General features: G+C 35.5%; 2 protein-coding genes across 2 annotated transcripts in view; one reads left to right on the forward strand and one right to left on the reverse strand.

Annotated features, from left to right (window-relative positions):
• The window catches only part of RALGPS1 (Ral GEF with PH domain and SH3 binding motif 1), an 83,586-nt gene that overhangs the window by 26,434 nt on the left and 34,385 nt on the right, over nucleotides 1–22,767 (forward strand). The gene's annotated exons all lie outside the window — the stretch shown is intronic.
• On the reverse strand, nucleotides 1,896–21,301 carry ANGPTL2 (angiopoietin like 2). The gene is made up of 5 exons (XM_010219153.2): nucleotides 20,824–21,301; nucleotides 10,659–11,514; nucleotides 4,010–4,203; nucleotides 3,493–3,763; nucleotides 1,896–3,009 (listed from the first exon to the last, which is right to left on the reverse strand). The coding sequence occupies exons 2-5, from the start codon at nucleotides 11,464–11,466 to the stop codon at nucleotides 2,810–2,812; spliced, it is 1,473 nt and encodes a 490-aa protein (XP_010217455.1). The 5' UTR covers nucleotides 11,467–11,514; nucleotides 20,824–21,301; the 3' UTR covers nucleotides 1,896–2,809.

Raw genomic sequence — 22,767 nt, forward strand, 5'->3', positions numbered from 1 at the left:
TTTGTCTAAATGCTATAGGAAGAACTTCACTGTTCATTTCTTGATATACTGCTAATTTATTAAGGTATTTACTTCAGTGTTTTGACAAAGATATCTTAACATTATCAGAACAGCAATGTCAGTATGAGAAGTGGCATGAAGTCCAGTTGGAAGCCAGTCACTAGTGTTGTACCACAGGGATCGATGTTGGGTCCAGTGCCTTTTAATATCTTCATTCATGACGTGGACCATGAGTGTGTATTATGGAGATATATTTGTATCTGTGGAGGTTCCTACAGAAAAGAAACTAGTATCTTTTCTGATGATATGTCCCATCATTGAGATGTGCAAATGGATACCTGAAGCTCTGTGCATTCCTTGACAAAGCTAAGAACTTCTGTGTTTTGCTAAGTACTTTTAGGTGCAGATATTTTCAAGCATGAAGTGGCACTTGGAAGACCATCTTTCATTTGCCGCCTTCATAAAGCTTCTGACAGAGACTTTCATGTAACCTGTGCATGTGGAGAGTACTTTTAAACTATAGTTCACTTTACAGACAGTAAGAGTGGGCAAACACTCTAGCAAGTTTGGAAGTTCTTCCAAACTACTGCATATATGACACAAGTGATAATGCTACTGTGTGTTGTTTTGTTTTGCCACTCTCTCTTAGTTTCTCTGTGGTTGGTATGTTGTGAGAAGTGGTATGCTTTGTGGTCTAACCATGCATGCTTTGGTAGCACATCACAGAGGGGAGCGGTGGAGGACAGTGGAGTATGAACACTACCTAAGGCTAAAGCATTTTCAAGAAGTCTTACATGTTTGATCATGCACACTGAGTATGCATACAAACCATGCATTTGAAAGCGCTTCCTGATAAGTGATTTTTCTAATGTGGGCATCAGTCAAATATGCATGTTTGCTTCTTAGAGAACTAGTAGTTGATGTCAATTAATAGGAGTTGTCTTATCTTAATGTAATAATCCTAGTTGTAAGAATGTTGGCCAGGCTACAGAATGAATACACATATTTAATGTTTCTTATCTAAACATTAAACACTCAGTTGTTTTCCAAAGTCCAGTGAATAAATCAGTCAAAGATGAATATTCAGTACTGTTTGAAAATTTGACCTACAGAAATTTCTTCCACCTTTGGGATGTCTGGAAATTCAGTATTTTTCTCAGTTGGGAATGACTATGCTTTTGATATTGCAATATTAGACCATAAACTTTACATAGATTAATAATAATTGCAAATCAGAGCTGATTTGAATTACAAAGAAGAGCTGTGTGCAGTTAGATAATTATTCTTTTCTCTAGGTGATCTGCACTGAAACAGGATGAAATCTAAGTATGTCAAAATAATGTTGCTTTATTAAAGGAATGCAGTGTTACAGGAATAATCTGATAATATATTAAAAAAAAGACTACTTTCAGCTGTATACATCACATGCTACATCAGGCATCACTTTAATGCACATCATACATTTGTAAAGAAGTGATGAGGTAATAAGGGGAAAAGCATGCGTGAGTACACATGCACATACACACGTGCGCACGCACACTCGTGCACACATTCAGAATCTCACAGGCTTACTGAAAAATACATTGAACCATCAAGGCCTTTGGCCATCATCATCTGTGCTTTCTCTAACTACACATTTCTGTTTTGAAATGGGCATTACAAAAACCTGTTTTATAAACTGACCTCCACAGAATATTAGATCTATCCTACTCAGTATTTCATAGTTGTTACTGACCTCTAAACATAGGTGAGTAAATCTGCTTAAGAAATTGACAGACAATAGCATGTTATAATTGTGCAATATAGTAAATATAATTGCTCTTGACTACAGATAACTTCTTTATATAATTTTCATCTACTGGCTGAGGGGATTAAATAGATTATATACTGGTATCCATCATTTGCCTGCAATGTTGGATAGTTCCTTTAAATTATGTCCAGCCATTCTGACTACTGAGGCTACATAATAGGTAGTGGTGGAAGTCGGATGTAAAATAACTTGACATTTGTTGTTCAGTATAATTTGTTGGCTGTACAGCATACTGTAGCCCTTGTACATCTGACTCAATTTCCATATATAGGTAGCCAGTTCATTTTGGTATAAAAGACTTAATTTTTTATCTAAAATATTTTAATCAAAAGTGAATAGTAAATGATAGGAGCAGAGGTATTAAGAGGCTTAAAGTGAAGGGGACAGAATGAATTTGTTGTGACAGTAATGCTTGAGTATATAATTTGAGTTTTTGAGCAGATAGTGCTAACTTTATTAATGGCAGTTAACAAAGATTAAATTAGAATAATCTCACCAATGTACATATACCAGCTACGTAGTTCAAAGGATATGATTTCCTGTGTCAAATGATTGCTAATAATAATAATAAAACTCTTGCTGTACAGTTTGTAATATTTCCTATATTTGAGAATATTTATACATTTCATAACATACAAAAATATTTAAAAGTCATGGGAGTATTTTTATGATCTAGCTTAATTTACAGGGGATAAAAAAAAAAAAAACACCCAAAGCTTATCTACAGTCACTCTCAACTGCCAGTTACAAAAGGTTTAATATTTGCCTTTAGCACAAAGAAGAACTCTGAATGTTATGTCTTTTTTTTTTTTTTTTTTTTTTTTTTTTTTTCCTCCTGGAATGTTTCTTGAAAATACAATATACAAGGCCTCATGTCCTAGGACTAAATGTACAATATCTTACATGCCTTTTTTTTTCCAAAAAAATAATTTCAGATAACTATATAGCTTCACATGCTTCTTAAAAAGAACGGGAAAACAAGCCAATAGCAGAAGAATTTCAATGGAATGTGTTGGGGTTAGGTCTTATCATCATAACAACTTTCTTTAGTGAATATGATCCCCCCCGGAATTCAGCCCAGTAAACACCATCTTGGTACCGACTGCGGTAATGTCCTCCCCGATACCAGACTCCGTTGAGATTTGAATGAGCACATGCATTGTACCACCATCCTCCCTTCTGGTAGTGAGCACAGTTACCTGCAAAAGAAAGTTCTGAGTCAATCCTGGGAGCAAATGAAAAATTTTTCAACAAACTGGTTAAGTGCAAAACAAAAACTTTGGCTGTGTACTTAGCACACAGATTCCATCTGGTAAAAGATGGGTGAGTTAGCTCTATTTACGTTCTACAGAAACTGTAGTTCTCCTCATTACTGTTTATCTCCATCACTAGAATATTTATTGCCTTAGACCCAAATTCAAATTTTTGCATTACTGTCTCAAATAGTAGCCAGTAGTATATTTTACAGACTCCTACATTAGTTCAAATACTAAATATTTTGGTAAGAATTTTTGTTTCAGTATTAGTTCTCATGAGGTTTGAGAACATAAATTAGTTTGTGCTTTGTAAGTTTCTAATGGTAGACTCTCTAAAAGCATTATACTTTTGTGTGTGTGTGAGCATAATTATGAAGTCATGAGTTTTTCCTTTTGAAAATAGAGAGACAAAAAGGAGCTTCCTACCAGTGTATACATCATGGTCCCGGTCCAGAGTGGTGAACTGTTTTCCATTGTGCCAAGTGAAAGAGTCTCCAGCATTGCCATTGTAGCGTCCCAATCTCAGCTTGAAATATTCACTTTCTGGCTCCAGTCTGAAGCTAGCATACTCAGCAAATACTTTCCGACCTGACCAGTCTTCCATTGTTATTAGCAGTTTGTAGTTGGCTTGATTTGTTAACCAATAAATGTTTTCTAAACCAAGCCAATACTCTCCATCTATGTTACCAAATCCTTGCTGTAAAGGAAGAAAGAGAATCACGTTTAAAAATTGTGTCTGTTTCACTAGTAAGTCCTAGTGCCTTCCTAAACATCAAACCAAAATAGCTTGTTTTCATAAAAGTTCCTCTTCTGGAAGGGTAAAAGCACACGTTCTCTTTTCAAATACACTACTGTCCAGCTTCTAAAATCAACACTCTTTACATTAAATTTGCCAGTAATTTTTTAAAGGATAGAAAATGCCAAACTCCTCACTTGTCCTAACCTTGTATGTCTCCCAGTTCCTGAAAAAGTTGACAGACCCATCCAGCCGTCTCTGAATGACTGTCCAGCCACCCGGGTCGTGCCGTTGATCACACCAGACCTGCATAAGTCGGTTTGTGTTTTCTGGTTTTACAAGATAGATGGAGCTGGTGTCATGGCCATCTTCTAATGCCTGTAGACAATCTCTCCAGGGCCCTGTGTCAAAACAGGAGGATTTTGCAGTCAAAAAGTAATTGAGCATATCTTTAATACAGAACAATATTTGACTTGCTAGTTTTCTTCTTTTTACAGTAGAGTTGCTTTTGTTGAGAACTGCATTTTTTTCATCTTCTGAAGGTATAGTTTCCACTATGTCTGCACTTTTAAACTTCCGGAGCACATCACGGTTACCAGTGAATAAATAATAGAAATTGTTTGTTTGTTTGTTTTTCCCTTTTTAAGGCTACTGAAGTGCCAGAATATTGATTTTTATTTAGAGGGAAACTAAACATGAATTATTCCAAAAATGAATAGTAATATTTTTCATTTAGAAAACAAAATTATAAATATGACTTAGTTTCTTTCTTGGGGACTTTCAGCTTTTTAGATTACCAAAATTATCAACAGCAAGAACATTAAGACCTATGGAATCAGCCATAAAAATTAATTAATTTAAACATTGCTACTGTCAGTCTAACAAATGATAGCAAACTAAACACAAAGTAAGAATTCAAGTTCGTGATTTATGAAGTGTCTGTTACACAGTGAGGGAGATAAATGAGGAGACTTCTGTAATATTTTGTGTTTACAGAATTTAAAAATAATGCTGTCCTGTTTTGGTGAAAGAGAACACACGCTTATTTCTTGAGTTTCATAGATCCATAAAGAAGTTCTTAATCTTTTAGAAAGTATTTTTCATGATTTTAAAAGATTTTTTCTCTGATAGGAAGCTCATTACATTCCATGCTAATGATTCTGAGAAATAGTTTGTATTGGTATCTGTTTGTATTGGTTTGTCAGTTCGCATTGTTATCTGCAGGTAGACTCTTCCAGTTGCTTTGCTGCTATGTTCATATGCCTGCCAAGCGAAAGGAGTTGATGAGAATCCTTGAGGTCAGAGACTCCTGGGGTTTTTTGTTCTTTTTTTTTCATGCTGAGGGAATAAGATATGTCAGATCTTCTCTATCAGTACTCATACTGAAGTGTATTGTGGCTGTTAAGAGTAACTTCCATTTTAAACAATTTCCATTCATCTACCTTTTTTCATAATTGATTATTTAGCTTTGGAAGTAGGGCTATAACCATACTCAGTAAATGAGTATTAATTAAACAGTTCTGTAGCAAGAAGCTCTTTTTTTTTTTTTGTTTTGGATTCTTTTGGCTCTGTCACTGTGAAGGTGACAGATCCCTGGCACAGGCTGCACCGAGAGGTTGTGGAGTCTCCTTCTCTGGAGATCTTCAAACCCGCCTGGATGCCGCCCTGTGCCCCGTGCTCTGGGTGACCCTGCGTGTGCAGGGGGGTTGGACTAGATGATCCCTAGAGGTCCCTTCCTGCCATTTTGGGATTCTGTGGTTTCTTTATTTAAGTTAGTCCACAGGAGGTGATACAAGTTTTCTGCTCCGTGTCCACATTGTTGTGTTCTTGCTTTCTTAGTTGTACTCTCAGACTGTAAATAGAGTGCTGCTTCTAACACCCTTCTTTATTTCTGTTATGGTTGGCTGCTCAGATTTCTAGCGACTAAGGTGTAGACACAGTATTCTGTGGCACAATTGCGTGATTTATCATGAAAGGAGACAGACATACATCTGATAAATTGGTTTTGTTTATTTTACTACAATAGCTATGTAGCATAACTTTTTTAAAAACAATAAAAAAGAACAGATCGGTTCAGAGTCATCATGGAAGCAGCTCCTGAAATAATCAACTACAAGTATTCCATTGTGTCTTCATAAAAATAAATACACAGCAATTTATGATTTAATACATACAGATTTTTAATATTGCAGTTTATTTCTAGACCATCTTACACCAATGCTGTACTGCACATGAATCTTTTCCATTGAAGTGGTTTAAGATTAGCTATTACAAATCTTTAAAGCAGAGTTTGCAACTACTTTTCTATAGGTGTTTTTACAGACATTTGGAAGGTTAAACTTTGACTAAGGCTTGCAGTATGAGATGCCAGGTGTTGGAAATACAAGGCAAGGTACTGAGGAACACTGGCCCCAGCACACATCTCTGCAGGGCTTACATGGTTGACATGCATCATGATACAGAGCTCCTTCTGCATTAGGCTTTCTGATAGGCTGCCATGTCGATAACTTTAATGAAGGCCCAGCTGTCTGGTTCTGTTATTCAACAGCTACTTGTATGCATTTTGGGACATGAGTGGAAAGAAAGAATGAAGAAATAAGAATCGGAAGTAAGTAATTGGTGAATTGATACATTTGAAATACCAAGTTCTTATACTGGAAATCAAACCCAGCTGTTTTTAACATTTTCCTTTATTTAAAAAAAAAAAAAAAAAAAAGGCGTTTTGACAAGATGCTATTCCTGTATGCCTTGTGTCTCTTAAATCTGGTGAATTATTTATTTGTTATTTGGAAACCACATTTTGGCTTATGAGTATGGGACAAATATTCAGTTTACATTTAGATCATATTCAGGAAATCTGTAGTGGTAGGTTTGAAGTATACTTCAAGCATGACAGATAAATATTTCTAAATGTGTACCTTATTTTGGATCATAGTCACCAGAATGTACACGATTAGTTCAAATGAGAGAGAAATAGGTGAAGCAATTGAAGAATAAAAGTTTTACTTTCTGTGCACTTCATATGCTTAATTAACTTAAATGTGGTTTCATTTTTGATGCTAATTGCTCCTGTCTTCAAGGGGCTCTTTTACATGTTATTAAAGGCTTTTTTAAAGTGCATTATATTGATATTTTCTCAGATACTTTTTACCCAGAAGAGATCAGAATACTCCCCGTGCTCTACAAATACAAATCACAATGCTTTGTTCAGTGTTTATTGTCTTTTTTTGTTGGTGATGGTAAACTTCTGTGGTATTTAAACCTTTTTCATGAATCTTGATAGAAGCATTTCTTCAGCATGCTCTTCTCTTTTCAAGCTGTGATACAATCATTACTAAACTTAACTGTTGCACATGCTACCATCCATCTCTTTAATCATCTATCTATACCATACAGGCTGCACATATGCATGCGGATATTCTACTTGCGACATTGCATGTATCTATATGCATCTGTCATTTCATGGGTATTTTCTATATTATTGGTATTTGTTTACTGAGCATTTCCTTTGCTTTTTTTCAGAACAACCCTTTCACCCTCCTTTTGCATGTTAAATAATCCTAGTGATAAAAGCAGTTTAGGTAGTCAAAAATAAGGAAAATCAGTAGATTTGTTAGAAGAACAGTTAATAAAAATATTACAGTTCATAGCTGTCTATAGGAAATCTTAAATATTATGTTCCACTTGACTGTTCTAGCCTGGAAAATACATGTTCTGTGGTCCACAGATTTTTACACTGTCATGATAGAAATTGGGCTTTTCTGATTTACTAATTTTTTACTTTTTGAATTACTAACTTCTAACTACCTGATGAGCTGCTTGGGAGAGGAATACAGCAGATACAGAATATATAGCAAGTTTATGGATTTATTTAATAAATGAATAAAGTGGTGAGAGCAAATACAGAACAGGATATACTAGTTTGGAACCTAAAAAATAGGGAGGAACTGTTTGAAAATGTGAAATGGAAATCAGTGTAAGTGATTTTGACTGAGAAATAATGGTATCCACAATCCTTAAGAAGGGAAAGCAAATAGAAAAACAAAAGATAGACTTGACTAAAATAGAATTCAGCAAATACAGAGAATGGGTAGAGAAATTCTGTAGGAGATTAGTTTGTTGGAAGAGTCTTCCAGTTTCCTAGAGAGTCTCTGTTAAGGACATTGTAATGGATTTCACTAATGTGAAAGACTATGGAGGATGGTAAGAAACTGACCTGCCTAAATCATGAGCTTTTCAATAGCTCTGAAAATGTAAACAAAGCTCAGACAAAGTAGAACCTGCTTCAAATTACTCGCGAATGTTCAAATACTAGTTGTGTCAAATTATGGTCTAATGTGTGCAGTGAGGACAAAATAAAACTAGTGAAAGAATTAAGTGTGTGATCAAGAGGAAAGTATTGGTCCACTACTGAGTGAGAAAGGAAAGTTGCTGACCAATGAAACAGAGAAGGCATTAAATGCCTTAATTATTATTATTATTATTTTTTGCTTCAGTTTTTATATAACAGGCAAATATTCTACATAGTCAGGTGAATAACCAGGAGTGTTGGTGCAAGTTGAGAACTCAAGAAACAGTACAGAAATGACTGAATAAAATGGTATGTAAATTACTTTCAGTGGCTGGGCCTAAGCAGGGTTTTTCAAATTTGTTCCAGACACCTGTGACGAATTAGCTGAAGGAACTTTTGCAGTATTACCTGTGGGAGGGTTTTGTTCGAAATGTCATTTTACATAGAACATTAGAAACATTATGTTTTGGCTAAGATCTTGCATTTCACAATGCAAGCTTAGGCCAGTTCTGCTTTGGCAATATAGTGGAACAAGTGCTTTGTCAGTAAATGTGTTGAAGGCTGTGCTTTAGATCAGAACAACTGTTCAAGCTTTTGTTGTAGGTGTTTCCAAGGAGAAATAGATCTGTGTTTAATTTGACAGATACAGTATTTGGAAATCTTAAAGCATTTGACACTGTCACTTGGAAGCTGTTGCAAGTAGCCTGATAAATATGCCGTGGGCAGCTTATGTGACTAACTATTTCAGTTCTTTTTTCAGATGTCTCAGGCCCCTCTTTATTTTTGAAGCAAGCATGTTGCCCACACACTGAAAAGCATACTAGTTTTATATTCATAAATTTGGACTAATAATAAGTATAATGTTTTTGGAAATATGTGAAACTAGAAGTGAATCTAGATTCTTTATTTTTTAATCATCTAGTTCAACTAATGTCTAATATGATTATATATGCCTGCATATATAATGCAGAACTTCAAAGACACTAACGAGCACCATCTAATGTCCCTTACTGTGGAAGGCTGTTGGGTATTACTGTGGTTTTGTTTATCAGATTGTCTTAGCCTGATTGCAGTTTTTCATTAGCCTGGGTAAAGCTGCTGACATGCATTTTATCTATATATATTTTAAAAAATCAAAAATACCTAGGACACAAACTATTTTCCTTTCTATTTGATATTAAAGAAAACTAACTGCATAACCATAGTCATAACAATTACCTCATTAGTAAAAATGCAGAATCTTAACTCAGACTTCAAATTAAGGACCTAAAAAATTGAGAGCAAAAGTAAAGCTGCTTCCCATTTGGAGAAAGAACAAAGGGCCAAAGATTCAGAAACTGACTAGAAATGAGGATTTATCCACGTCATGAACAAGAAAATTATTTTTCTCGAGCTATACTACTGTCAGTTTTATTCACTTCAGGGCTAAGAATATGATTTAGCTAAAGCTGAGGCCTATTTATCAGTTCTAAACTATTCAGACCAGTAATCAATAACAAAACCTGAGTCATCAATAAAATGACTGAACTGAACCTATTACCATTTATATTCTCAAAGCAAAAGCACAGTAAGGCATAAGAGTTAAAATAATACTAGAATGTCAATTGATTATTTAAGTGGTTGGTTCCAAAGTGCCATTGGCTTCACTGAGCATCTTCCTATTGATTTTTATTGAGAGTGATTAAATCTAATTAGGGAAGTTAAATAATGATTTTCAGACTTCAATCCCAATTTAAACCACATTTGGTATTCACATGCATGTGAATGTCCATCATTAGCTGTATATACACTGCCCCATTTGAAAATAGACCTGAAGTTAATAAAAATCAATCTTCCATCATTTCGCTCAACTTCTCATATTTTCATTTTCCTACATTCTCTCCTACAAAAAAAAAAGCTTTGGAAAAAAGTCAGATTAGTAATATTATCCTAAAGTCGTTAAAGCCAGGATGAAACAAGCTGTAAATTAATGCATATTCCGTAGTTTGAATGACCACTCTGTGAACTCTGTCCAAACTATAGCAAGCTGAGAGAGACATTTTTAAAATGTTCTAGACAGTCCTCAGTTACGTTTATGCTTTGTCTTAGGATGTCAGTTTCTGAGGAGTCCTATCATACGTTACCATTTTGTTGTTGTTGTTCTTTTTTAATCCTTGATTTGTACCAGTGACAAATTTGGAACCAGTATAACTTACAGTTTCCATGGAGCTTTGCTTTTTTTCACGCACACCCACACTTAAAAGTTGTTGCAGTAACTGAAACCTGTAATAACCTTAACTGAGCATAATATGGCAGTAACACAATGTCTGAAGAACTTCTCAATCACTGTAATGAATTCTTTTATATTTGCAAGAAGAGGATTATAATCTTGTGGCAAATATTGTTAAAGCACTTAAACATACAGTAGAAACCACAAGTCCAGTGGCCTTAACTGAATCTCCATCAGTTCAAACTCATTTGCTTGCATTTATTTTGCTAAATAAATAAATTCTATCTGCATTTTTGATACATGAATCAGTCCATATTAGCATAAGTTAATGTAGACATGCCAGTAACACTACTTACCAGATGGCTTATCAGTTCCAGTTGGAATGCTAGTAACTGCAGGCATGGTTGGCAAGGTAGGTGGCAAAACCTTTAAGTTCTGATCGCTCTGAATCTCATTAGTAGATATCTGGTTAATAATGCGATTGTAAGTGGGAGGCTGATACACTTTGTTAGGTGGCTGTGGAGTCTGTGGCAGTGGCTTTATGGACGGCATTCTTTGACAGTGCTCTTCCAGCTGGGCTATTATTGTTGACTGATTATTGGCAATTGTCATCAGATGCTGGTATTTGTGCTCTAAGTCTTTGTATTTGTTTGCAAGCTGCAACATATCTGCAGTTTGGTTCAAAATCTTATTCTCAAGTTGGGAAAGTTCTAAGGCGTTGTCCCGTTTTCGGATAATTTCATGTAGTAGTTGCATATATAGTTGTGTGACACGAGAGTTCATATTTCTGCTTTCTTTTCGTAGAAGTTTAACCTCATTAACAATTCCACCATCGACCTCTACCAATTGCTGCAGAGTTTCTATTTGTCTCTTTTGTTTAAGAAGTTCATTGTTAAGTAATTGTAATTCTTGTTTATTTACCCTGTTTTCAAGTAGGACTTCAGGTTCCTTCGAATTAACACAAATGGCACCTGTCACTCTCTGTTGAGGTACAATAAAGGTATAAGTGCACTTGTCCTGTGTGTCACTGGAACGCTTATACCTGTTGGTATAAATGAATTCTTGCTCTGTTTCCTCATCATTGCTTTCAAATTCTTGTGTTTTACTTGCAGTAGCTCCCAGAACTGCTATTAACATTAAACAGATGAATCTTGCTGTCATCATGCTTCTTTATTTCTTGACAAATTTTCTTCTGCGAAGTATGTTTAATATCTGTTTTAAAATAGATTTAACAGTAAGTAACAAATAAGAAATCAATTACAACTTACAACTGGGGAATCTGTTCTAAAGCTAACAAAATAATGTTGCTTAGCAATTGATATGTATGTGAATAAATAAGACACTTATCTAGCAGGATTAGTTGTATCATTCTATGACCGGGACTGCAGTTAGTAGTTGCTGGCTTATCTAAAGCCTGCCAAAAAACACAGGAAATAAAGTAATAAATAGCAGGACTTTTTTTTTTGGAGGGGGGGGGGAAGAGAGGGAAATACTTTTTTTTCTAGTCAAATGGCACAAAAGTTTCCAACCTGGGTGCTTTCATTTAAATAAAATTACATTTTCATTTCTTATAATCAAGCTGTACATTGCAGGAGGTGTGGCTTGTATGAAATGAAACAATTTTATTTTGGTCAGCAATCTTGAGCAATACAGGTGTTTTTTTTTTTTTTTTTCCATTTGTTTTGTTGTTTAGGTGGGGTACACTTTTGTCCTTCAGTACAAAAGCAAACACACAAACAAAGAAAACCCTCTACTCTCCAAATATCATGGGCAGTGAAATCTGTTGTTTTTCCAGTGTAGGAGAACTTATAACTTCAATATTTAATAGGCAGTCACTGGGGAAAGGGGAAAGGCACAGAAGACAAGTCCAGGGAACTAAGAAAATCCCCCACCTGTTAAAATTAGCTACTAGTGTTTATTGACGTCCTGCAAGAGTACCATTTTGCTGAAATTAGTTTAATTTACTCCTTGGAGCATTTAAGTGATATGCTTATTTGTGATGTAAATTTGACTTATCTTTTAAGCTTGCAATGACCTTAATACCAGTAGTTTATAAGCAGCAGTCTTCTAGGAAACATGAGCTCAGCATTGGCACTACTGCCGTGAATGTCCTTGTGAGAAAATATTTTCTGAATCAGCTGCGTTAACAACACTTAGATATCATATATGTCTACTAACTCTTTGTTGTAGAATGTTAATATAATTTATTTTTTAAAAAATATAGAATAGGAAGCCTGTTTAGCAGTTGGGTGTTCTTTTAAATCTAGATGTTTTAATGACATGAAATGATGATTCTAACAGCTATTGAGAAACAGGAGTGAGTCCAGCTGAGGGCCACCAATGTGGCAAGGGGCAGCAGACATGAGGTGTGAGGAGAGGCTTGAAGAACTGGATTTGTTCAGCTTCCAGAAGGGAAGATGAAAAGAAGATCTTACTGCTTAATAGGTATTTATAGAGAAGATGGACATTCTTCTCCGAAGTGCGCAGCAAAAGTGTAAGGGTCAGAGGGTACAAGTCCTCAAGGAAAATTCTTTTAGGGTGTTAGAAAAAATATATGTATATCACAATGGGGAGGCAAGAAAGGAAACAAGTCGTTCAGAGAGGCTTGGAAATCTCCACTCTTGGAAATAGGCAAACTTTTGCCTTGGGCAAGGCCCTGAGCAATCTGATCCAATATTGGTGTTAGCCTTGCTTTGTAAGAAAAACATTGGACCAAATGACCTGATGAGAGGTCCCTTTTGATCTGAAATATTCAATGATTCTATAATTCCAAGCCACATCTGGCTTTTTTTTTTTTTTTTTTAGAGTTTCAAGATAAGCTGGATCTATATGCTTTATTATTCTTAGTGAACAGGTATGATTTGTCAGTCACATTTTTCTGTTGTTTTGAAATAAATCATAGAAGTGTTATAGCTATTTCTATAAAAGTTTCAAACAAAAGTGAGTAGGAATGAGGGTGACAGAGCCCTGGCACAGGCTGCCCAGAGAGGTTGTGGAGTCTCCTCCTCTGGAGATCTTCAAACCCGCTTGGACGCAGCCCTGTGTCACGTGCTCTGGGTGACCCTGCGTGTGCAGGGGTTGGACTAGATGATCTCGAGAGGTCCCTTCCAACCTTCAGCGTTCTATGGTTCTGAATGCTTTCAGAAGTGTTTATATGCCTCAGTTTCTTATGCAGTTTGGAATAAACTTATTTTCATTTTGCAAGTAGAAAAGGATTGTCCTTGACAGACTTGACGAGAATCCTGAAAAACTTTTCAAATACAAATCTGGAATTTGATATGGTTGCTGCAAATAAAGCAAAGTTATCTGGAATCCTGGAAAATAGAGAACATAAATTTTCCCCAGACAGCTTTAACTTGCATAATCAGCATTTGCACAGCAGGTCATACTTGGAGGCCCTGGCAGTATTCCAGGGCTCATATTTCTACACAGATGAACTGTTACTGCAAATGTTGCTGGCATTGTGGGTGTAAAATGGGTTTTATTTCAATATTTTAATTGAAGAACTTTTCTTCACCTCAAAAACTACATTTATGGTGACCACTGAAAATAAACTTTTCTTTTTCTTAAAGTTCGCCTTTGGCCTTGTTACTACATCTCGTCACAGAATTTGGGGTGAAAATTCTTTTTTCCAGCCTGAAGATTTACAGAGCAATATTTAACAGTTTGAGTTTATCCAATACTTTTTGAATAATTGCAAATTTAAAATAGAAAATAAAGTTCATCACCCTTATCTTAATATGGGTATTTAACATACTTCAAAATGCAGAAGGTAAATTGTCAGTGAAGGATATTAATATGCCCAGACCATGCCAAAATGCTTATTTTTCTCATAACCTTTTGTGTGTAACATATTCTATATTGTTGCTTCTATAAGAAAAAAATATTTAAAGGAAAGGTGTTCCATATACATATAGCAACAAGAGCCATACTATCTTCAAGATGGCTTTCCTGCTGCAAAGTCTGTTTGTGAAGTGATCTCTTTTCTACCTTTTATTGTCCTGCACTCATTCAGTTAAAATAAATAGTTCAGAATGGAGACTATTGTGACTGTCCACAGAAGATAAATTGCATTTCTTCTATTCTGTGTCGGATTGAAGGAACTTTTACAACCAACATGAATGTTTGACCAACTCTTTTGCACGATTGATCTTGCAAGGAGAGAAATAGTGTTGCTGGGGGAAGTGGGGAAGGAAGCCGTAGAAACTCATTTAAGGCAGGCTAACATCCCTTTAGTACTTTTGAGTATCTTGCTGTTCTGTTTTAAGCAAGAGTACATCAAATTCTTAAGACATAAGATTTTTTTCCCATGAGAGAGGAAGAGGATCATATTTAATAGGTCTCCTGCACACTTAGCTTTCAGTTTTCTCCTGATGAATTTGTGCCAAGTAATTGCTCATACTTTGTCCTTAAATAGTGCTGCTTCTTGCTGATCGCTCATTTCTTTTTGTTTCTCCATCTCTGCCTCCTCCACCCTCCACCGCCCACCCTTCCTTCAGCTCTTCCAAGCTCTTCTGGACTGGAAGCTCTATTACTTTGGCCATGTTTGTCTTTAGTGCAATATTCCACTTAAGCATCGGCGATTTTTCGACTCCACGCTTTGCTTTGCATATAGCCATGTTATATAAAGGCATACTTGCGGGTTACTGCAACTTTTCATAATTAGTGGAAGTACAGCATGCCATTCTTACTTTCATACACACTGAAAAACTTCAACAAATAAGCATGCCAACAAAACAGCGGGAATGCAAGTGCACTCAAAAAGAGAATATAAGTGTGAGTTTAAATATCAAATAGTTTTTTTAATCAGAAAAAAATTTAAAATTTTAAGTGGTTCCTATGCTTAGGTTCTAGTTGCTGAAGGCTTTTGCACATTTAAAAGGATTTTTCATGGGAGTTGAGCTGGTACAGATATATTGCTGAACTCCTTGAAGGTCAACAGTTACTGAAACCAAGGTTATTTCATTTTCTATAAATTAGCACTACATGGTAGTATATCGTAACTTACTCATGTAGAAGATATATATTTTTTTAATTTTTTGCTAGTAAAACTTTGATATTTGGCAACACTGAACTAAGGGTTATAGCTCATATATATCATGTTTGCTATATATAAAAACATAAACATATATATAACATATATATATAACATATAGCATAAACATGTAACAGAAAATGTTAAATATAACATTCTTCATATGCCTAGTTAGGATGTGCTGAGGTAAAAATTCAGTTGGTAGACCAAATGTTCGCTTCTCTATCTATCTGTATGACTGCAAGTAGGTAATAATGGGTTTTACTCCTTCACTGACTGCTCGACTGCGGATGTTCCATTCATCTGATAGAAAAAAAAAAAAAGGAAGACGCTTATTAAAAGGTTATCAGTTGTTTCAGAATCTGGTGGAATTTTCCTGTGCCTTTGAAATGAAAATTAAATCTTTCTTTGACTGTTACTTGGAATTACTTTTCTATCCTGTACTCTAGAGCACTTACACATGACTTTTATTCTGTCAGAAAATATTGCCTTTTTATTGTTAAAGTATCTTAAGACTTACAGGTGATATTTCAACAGTATTTTAAAATTTATCATATTTTTATCATCTGAAATAATATAGATCTTTCACCTATGATTTATGGCTTTCAAAATCTTGTGAAGTTTAGAAATATTCCTATGTGTAAAGTATTGTTGCTGATGCATATTCAGAGGGTTGTTTTGTTTTTATCAGCTTATCTTAAGAAATATTAAATGTAGCAGTAGTTCAAAGTTGTTTTAAGCCACTCGCAGCAAAATATGCACTTCCTGTGGATATTCCAACATGTATACCTTTTTTTTTCCAGAATTTGTTTATTTTGATGCTGTTCTTCAGAAGGCCTCATATTCACAAAATTGACAGGCACCCATTTGTATTAACTACCTTTTTCGGGTTTTGTGAAATATTTTACATTTTAATGGGATTTTTCTGTGCAAATGAGGATGAAGGTACATCTCCGTCAACTAGAAATATGACTTACATAATAACGTACTAGCGAATCATGAAGTTGTTTTGGAAATGCTACCAGCAACTCTTCAGTCCTTGGTTATCTTTTGTCAGACATTTTTAGTAACTTGAGACATATTAGATTGAAAAGAAAGGTGTTCACTAAAGCTATATATCGTGACCATTGCTGCGCTTAAATCTAAAGAGATTTTGCAGTGCTGTAGATTTCAACAAGTGAGATTTGGATATTTAGTCTTTGCAAATTATGCTCTGTTCTCTCTACAGTTTCTGTGTTCATGTTCTGCTAAAAAGAGCTGAGACCATGTGAAGATCACTGTTTGGTAGTGAAGCAGATATCTGTAGCACTGCAGGAATACACAAAAGCAAAATAATGACCTGTGTAGATCTTGTCTGGAAAATTGTAACCATGACATAAATATATAAAAGGAAATGTCTGGATTTCATATTAAAAATACAGATCTTTGTACCTTAAATAAAAGTAGCAGGTAAATGCAGTCAAATTGGTTGTTTTTCTATACATATAATAAACTGTTATTAAGCTAGAGGACCATAGGTACAAAAGCTTATGCATTGACCTATATAAATGCAGCTTTTGTACAAATGATATGTGAGACTATACCTGCCCTTGGAGACTGCTTTACAGAGAAGGCGATTTTCCATGCTAAAAGCAAGGGGATTTCTTTGGACCTCAGTGACCATATGAGTTTCAGTATAGGTAACTCCACTAAAGGGAGTCTGACTAAAAAAAATTGATTTCATAGAATCATAGAATCATAGAATCATAGAATGCTTAGGGTTGGAAGGGACCTCTAGAGATCATCTAGTCCAACCCCCCTGCATACGCAGGGACACCTAAAGCACGTGGCACAGGACTGCATCCAAGCGGGTTTTGAAGATCTCCAGAGAAGGAGACTCCACAACCTCTCTGGGCAGCCTGTTCCAGTGCTCTGTCACCCTCACTGTTAAGAAATTTTTCCTTAAGTTCCTATGGAATTTTTGATGTTTCAGTTTCCGGCCATTTCCTCTAGTCCTATCAGTGGCCACCACTGAAAAGAGACCATCCCCGTCCTCTGCACTCCCTCCCTTGAGGTATTTATATACACTGATTAGATCCCCTCTCAGCCTTCTCTTCTCCAGGCTGAACAGGCCCAGCTCCCTCAGCCTCTCCTCACAGGGCAGATGTTCCAGGCCCCTGATCATCCTTGTGGCCCTGCGCTGGACTCTCTCCAGCAGCTCCACATCCCTCTTGTCCTGTGGGGCCCAGAACTGGACACAGTACTCCAGATGCGGCCTCACCAGGGCTGAGTAGATTTGAGGAGCTCATACTTCAAAACCAGCTATGTGATTAAGATGGCAGCAATTTTCATTAAAATGTTAAAGTAGATTTTAAGTGGTTTGTGTGATGCAGTTTTTTGAACTGGGCAGTATTTTTAGTCTCAGTCAGGCTTCAGGTTATGATGTTTTTTATAAAGCAGGATGAAGACTCTTTTTTAAGTGAACACTCACTAAAAATGCCAAAATAAAACATGATGCCCCATTTAACTCATTTTATCTTTTGAGAAAACTGCTGCTATTTAGAAAAAATATTGCTGTCCTTCTCTGTTGCTATTACTCAGACTCCCTAAAAGGCACTCACAGTGTTATACCTGTAAGAGAACTAATTCCTGAGTGTTGGCATGTTTGGTTTATTATTTACTGTTTCATTCTATCTTGTGTATGTGGTGTGATTTATATGTCATATTTTCATCTTTTTGATAATAGAGGGTTTTCTTTTCATTGAAGAGTGGATAGGCAAGGTCCAACACACAAAGTTTATTCTCAACTTCATTATTTGTTCAGCGAAGATTTCCTGTAAATATTTCCAATGCTGTTTCTTAAGAACAAATTATCAAATGCAGTATGAATATATGATCAAATAAATCTGTTTATCTTTTCAGGACTAACTACAATAAGAGGTAACACATATCAGGGCACATTTTGTGAAGTTTTATATAAGTAAATGCTTCTGGAAACTGTGCAAAAGGTACCATAGCATGTAAGGTGCATAGGAAAAGACAGCCCATCAAATGACTGATAGCCTTGCCGTATTAAATATGACCTACACACAACAACTGATACACTTCCTGAAACAGATTTTGTCACAGACTGATTTTATATGTTAAAATAAACTCATCTGTATATACAGTATCACTTTTATTTTTTTCTTTTAAGGTAAAGCAGTTATGCAGGGAAATGAGAAAGTAGGTATCTTGTATTTGTTAAATAATATCTGAATATTTTTAAAGGCTTAGTTTAATTATTAAAATATGTGCATCCAACTCTGCATTTAGACTTACTTGCATCCGTGTTGATTCAAATCTTCACAGAATTTCCTTAATAAGCTTTTGCCTATAAAATTTGAATAGTGCTTTAAGATTAGTTAGTGCGCAGTTGTACATTTTAATTAGATGGAGCAGATGGATCAAAGGTGCTGAAAATGGAAAATCCATCTATAAAAACATGAGAGGATTTGCTTTGTTTTATTTTGTAGGTGGACATTAAGTTTTACCTCTGCAAGAGTCCTTTGACAGTCAGTGTTTGTGGACTTACAGTTGGCTGGCATGTTCCAGGCACTAGGCCAGTAATTTGATCTGGATTTCACAACACCATTGTAATAAGGAAGATATGCATGAATTTTCCAAAGCTGCTTGCTTTCTTATTGCCCACCTCTTTTCTCAAAACATTCACTCAACTATTCTTCCTCCTCTTTGCAACTGTTCTTTTGCCTAGGTTTCTATTAATCCCTTATCATAACTTCTCATTGAGCCTTCATAGTGATTTGCGATTAGTTAATTCTTGCTATCTTTTCTGAATGGAAGGACTTAAATTGTTTGAGATTTTCTTCGACAGTTCAACTCACGTAGTTCGACTTTAGGTAAAGAGTACTGTTGCTAAACTAACCCTTTTTATTTTGGGGGGTGGATAAGGGAAAACAGCAATTCACAATGAAAATACTGCATAATAGTATGCATACCACAAGTATTAGGAAGACCTTTGATATTTTGCTTAAAGTTTTAAAGTAAATAGGAAATAAGGAAGGACTGACCTGCAGCATGCAGTTTTACTTAAGAAAAAGTAATAAAAGGCAAGTTGAAAAGCTTTATCTCAAGCTTATTGGATGGAGTTATTTTTGCATTTTTGCCACTGTATACTCAATTCCACTGTAAGCAGTGCAATACCTTTGACAGACATAAATTATTTTCTTCACATATTGTTGTTATATTTCATTCCATACTGTGCTTTTTCTGTCCATTTCAAATTGTGGTAGATCTAATTTCAGAACTAATCTATCCTTAAAAGTAAAGATTTTGTTTTACTGAGGGGATGACGGATGAAATTCTTAGGAATGAAGGTATCTTAAGTAATTCTTGGAGAACTTTTGTTTTGAAATGGTACCAAGTACTGCAAGAAACTTCAAAGGATTGCCTATTCTTTAGTGCAACATATCTTTCATTTTCAAGTTTTTGGCAAAATAATGTAGCCTTTTGTTACGAGAATTAACAGTTTTCTTTCTGGATTGTCAGGGTATTTTGTTTTGTTTTTTAAGCTTGTCAGTGCATTGTTCTTTAGGCTTTACTAAAGTTCTGTCGAGGGCTGAGAATGTAATTACTGAAAGAGAGTACAGCTTTTGCTCTTACTTCCCTTAACTGCGGCCTCACCTTATTTTCACTTAACTCAGTCACTACCAAAAAGCGTTTGTTCCGTGTGTACGTGTGTGTGCATATACGCACGCGCACTTAGTACATAACTGCCCTTAAACCTAGGTCTCACATTTTAATAAGTGTGACTCATTTAGCTCAAAAATTGTAGTTAGATCATAAAGTAAATATTTTGTGCTTACATAAAGATTTTCAGATAAAGGTACTCATAAATACTGTCCTTTTTAAAATGAAAGTTCTGTGAAAATTTTCAATGGTTTGTTTTATTAGAACCTATTAAAGTTGGAAGAATTTTTATATTTCCTTGATTAATCATAAATGTAAGAAAAACTGGAGATAATTTTTTAATACAGGTAGTCCTTTTGGAATGTTATTATAGAAATTACTTTGTCATAGAAAGTTTGTTGGAGGCTATATGGTATTCATACACTTTTTCAGTCAATTTGAGGAAGCATGAAGCCCAAAATTGCATGCAGAATTAAATAAGATAAAATAGATTTCATATTCCTTACTATATGACATCATAAAATGTCTCAACTATTTTAACAAGCATATTTTAATATGCTAAAAAAAATCCAACAACAGTCTTGCTGCATGTATTAGGGATCAGTAACAGCTTTAAAAAGCTTATATTCACTCATAAGGTAATCTTTGTATTCTATGACATCTCCTCTGCAAGAAAATACATTTGTTACCCAAAGGCTGACTTTGCAAATCAGTCAGTTCTTGGACCCTGGACATTAAAAACAAAGGAAAACAAAAACGAAAACAAAAAAACCTCTATGTTTTAAATGCAATCAGCTGTACTGCAGCAGCATTCTTACCCTGTCTCCTTTGGCTTCTTTCTTCAGTCCTTAGCGTGCTTTCATCAAAAGTTAACTGAACAGCTTGTCCATAAGAGTTGTGACATCTCACTTCGTTGATTGTATCAGACGAATCTCTCTTCAGTGAATGTTACCTAAAATTTAAAGCTGAAAAGCTCTGTATGATGTACTGTAATTAGCAAAGTAAATAACTAGAGGTTCCACAAAATTATTTTCTTTTTTCCCCTCTTTTCCTTTTTTAAGACTTTTCACAGCTTGGCTGCCTGGTCTAAGCCACACATCCCCACAGTGGAGGTACAGTAAGACTTTCTTTCAGTGAAAGAGGAGACTTCAACATTCCATTTCTAAAGTTTTTAATCTGTCGTTTCGTGCAAGGCTACAGCAGCCTTATTTGAGCTTCAGTTCCTTTGTGGTGGACTTACATCCTGGTAGGGGAAAAAAAAAAAAAAAAAAAAAAAAGGCAAGCATGCAAGAAGCTGACAAGCTCTGGTTGGACAAGCGCCTTTCCCCCTCCCACATGTACAGGGATCCACCGCGAAAGACGCGCTCGGGCCTCCCCCTGGCGCAGCGCGAGGCCTGGCCGGAGGCAGCGCTTGGGGTGACCTCAGCGCGCGGCGCTGGCAGCGCGGCCAGGAGGCTTCCGGAAGGGCTGCGCGGCGCTGAGCGCGGCGGGGATTTGTAGGAGTTTGAGTGTTTTGTGAGAAAAGACTAGGATTTCATTCTTGGTGTTATGTGATAGGTTCACTGTAGTTCTGTGCAGCTTTTTAAATTGGTTTCTGTAACTGAAACTTCCCACAAACATGAGTCATGAGCTCTTTTTCATAATACTTAAGCCACGTGAAAACTAGACTCAACTAAAAAGTTTTGTTGTTATACTGCGCTTACTGATTAAGTAATTAATGATAACAGATAAATAGCTTTTATTTTAGATTGTGTGTGATACTGTTCTTAAAGATAGGAAGAAATTCTGGAAACTTTGAAGAGTGCTTTTTTTTTTTTTTTTAAATCAAGTGGGGTGTTAGAATGTGTTACTGCATATCAGATCACTTCTTGATATAGTTTTCAGTTCTTAATAGGATTATTTAAAATTCTTTTAAAATTTGTCTTAAAGATGTATTTATAAGGCACTAGGAATGTGGAAAGAAATTTACAAGAGTGAAAGTGAAATTTCACAATATTTGATATAAAAGCATTCATTCCTAATCTACTGTTTAATCAACAGTTGAGCAAACCAAACTATTACTTCGCTTTTACAATATATTATAGCCATCATTAGAAAGTTCATACCACATTCAAATAATTAATTTGTTCATAATGTTTTGATTAGAGTTATGAAATATATTTGGAGTTTGAAGAAACTGAGAAAACCAGTATGAGAACACTTTGAATAATGAAAGGACAAATAAGGACTTTTGAAGATACTGAGTTAAAGGCAAAAATGTGTTCTTGTTTAAGCTGAAATGTGGCCAAGTAGTAACCACCCTAATAGTAATTAAGAAATTGTTTACACTGTAAGAATGGGTGTCTAGCATGTCACAAAAAAAACTCTGAATATACTGCACTGGTAATTCAGTGTGCTTCAGGGTTTGTGTTTCTTGTATTTCTTTGTTTTGTTTCTTGTTCAATATATTCTTGCAGGTATTCTTGCAGGGAGCATTAACACCTCTCATAAGTTATTATCATTATATGATTATTGCTATTTAATTTGAAAACTTACTAATTTTTACGACTAACGAGGACAAAACCAGGGCCTGAAGGGTTGTTTTAGCATTGTTAAGTAGGGTCATCCAGATTCTTGAGAGCTCTTTCTGGAGTAGTGGTTTTGTACTGGAGTGGGGGAACGCTGATTTAATGGAACCAGAATGTGATGGTTCTGTTCATTTTTGACTGAGTTTGCAGATAGGCCCATCAGGTTTTCTTCCAACCTGCCAACAAGCCCCCGTT

The sequence above is a fragment of the Tinamus guttatus genome, unplaced genomic scaffold, assembly GCF_059628265.1.
Source record: "Tinamus guttatus ecotype Peru unplaced genomic scaffold, ASM5962826v1 Tinamus_guttatus_pri_ptg000226l, whole genome shotgun sequence".
Classification (NCBI taxonomy): domain Eukaryota; kingdom Metazoa; phylum Chordata; class Aves; order Tinamiformes; family Tinamidae; genus Tinamus; species Tinamus guttatus.

Bases quoted from the DNA above. Each gene is read 5' to 3' on its own strand.
- ANGPTL2 (XM_010219153.2), bottom strand. From the start codon at position 11,466: ATGATGACAGCAAGATTCATCTGTTTAATGTTAATAGCAGTTCTGGGA. The intron at 3,764-4,009 runs GTTAGGACAAGT...CTTCCTTTACAG, and splicing joins GGAACTGGGAGACATACAAG to CAAGGATTTGGTAACATAGA. The intron at 3,010-3,492 runs GTAGGAAGCTCC...TTTCTTTTGCAG, and splicing joins GGACCATGATGTATACACTG to GTAACTGTGCTCACTACCAG.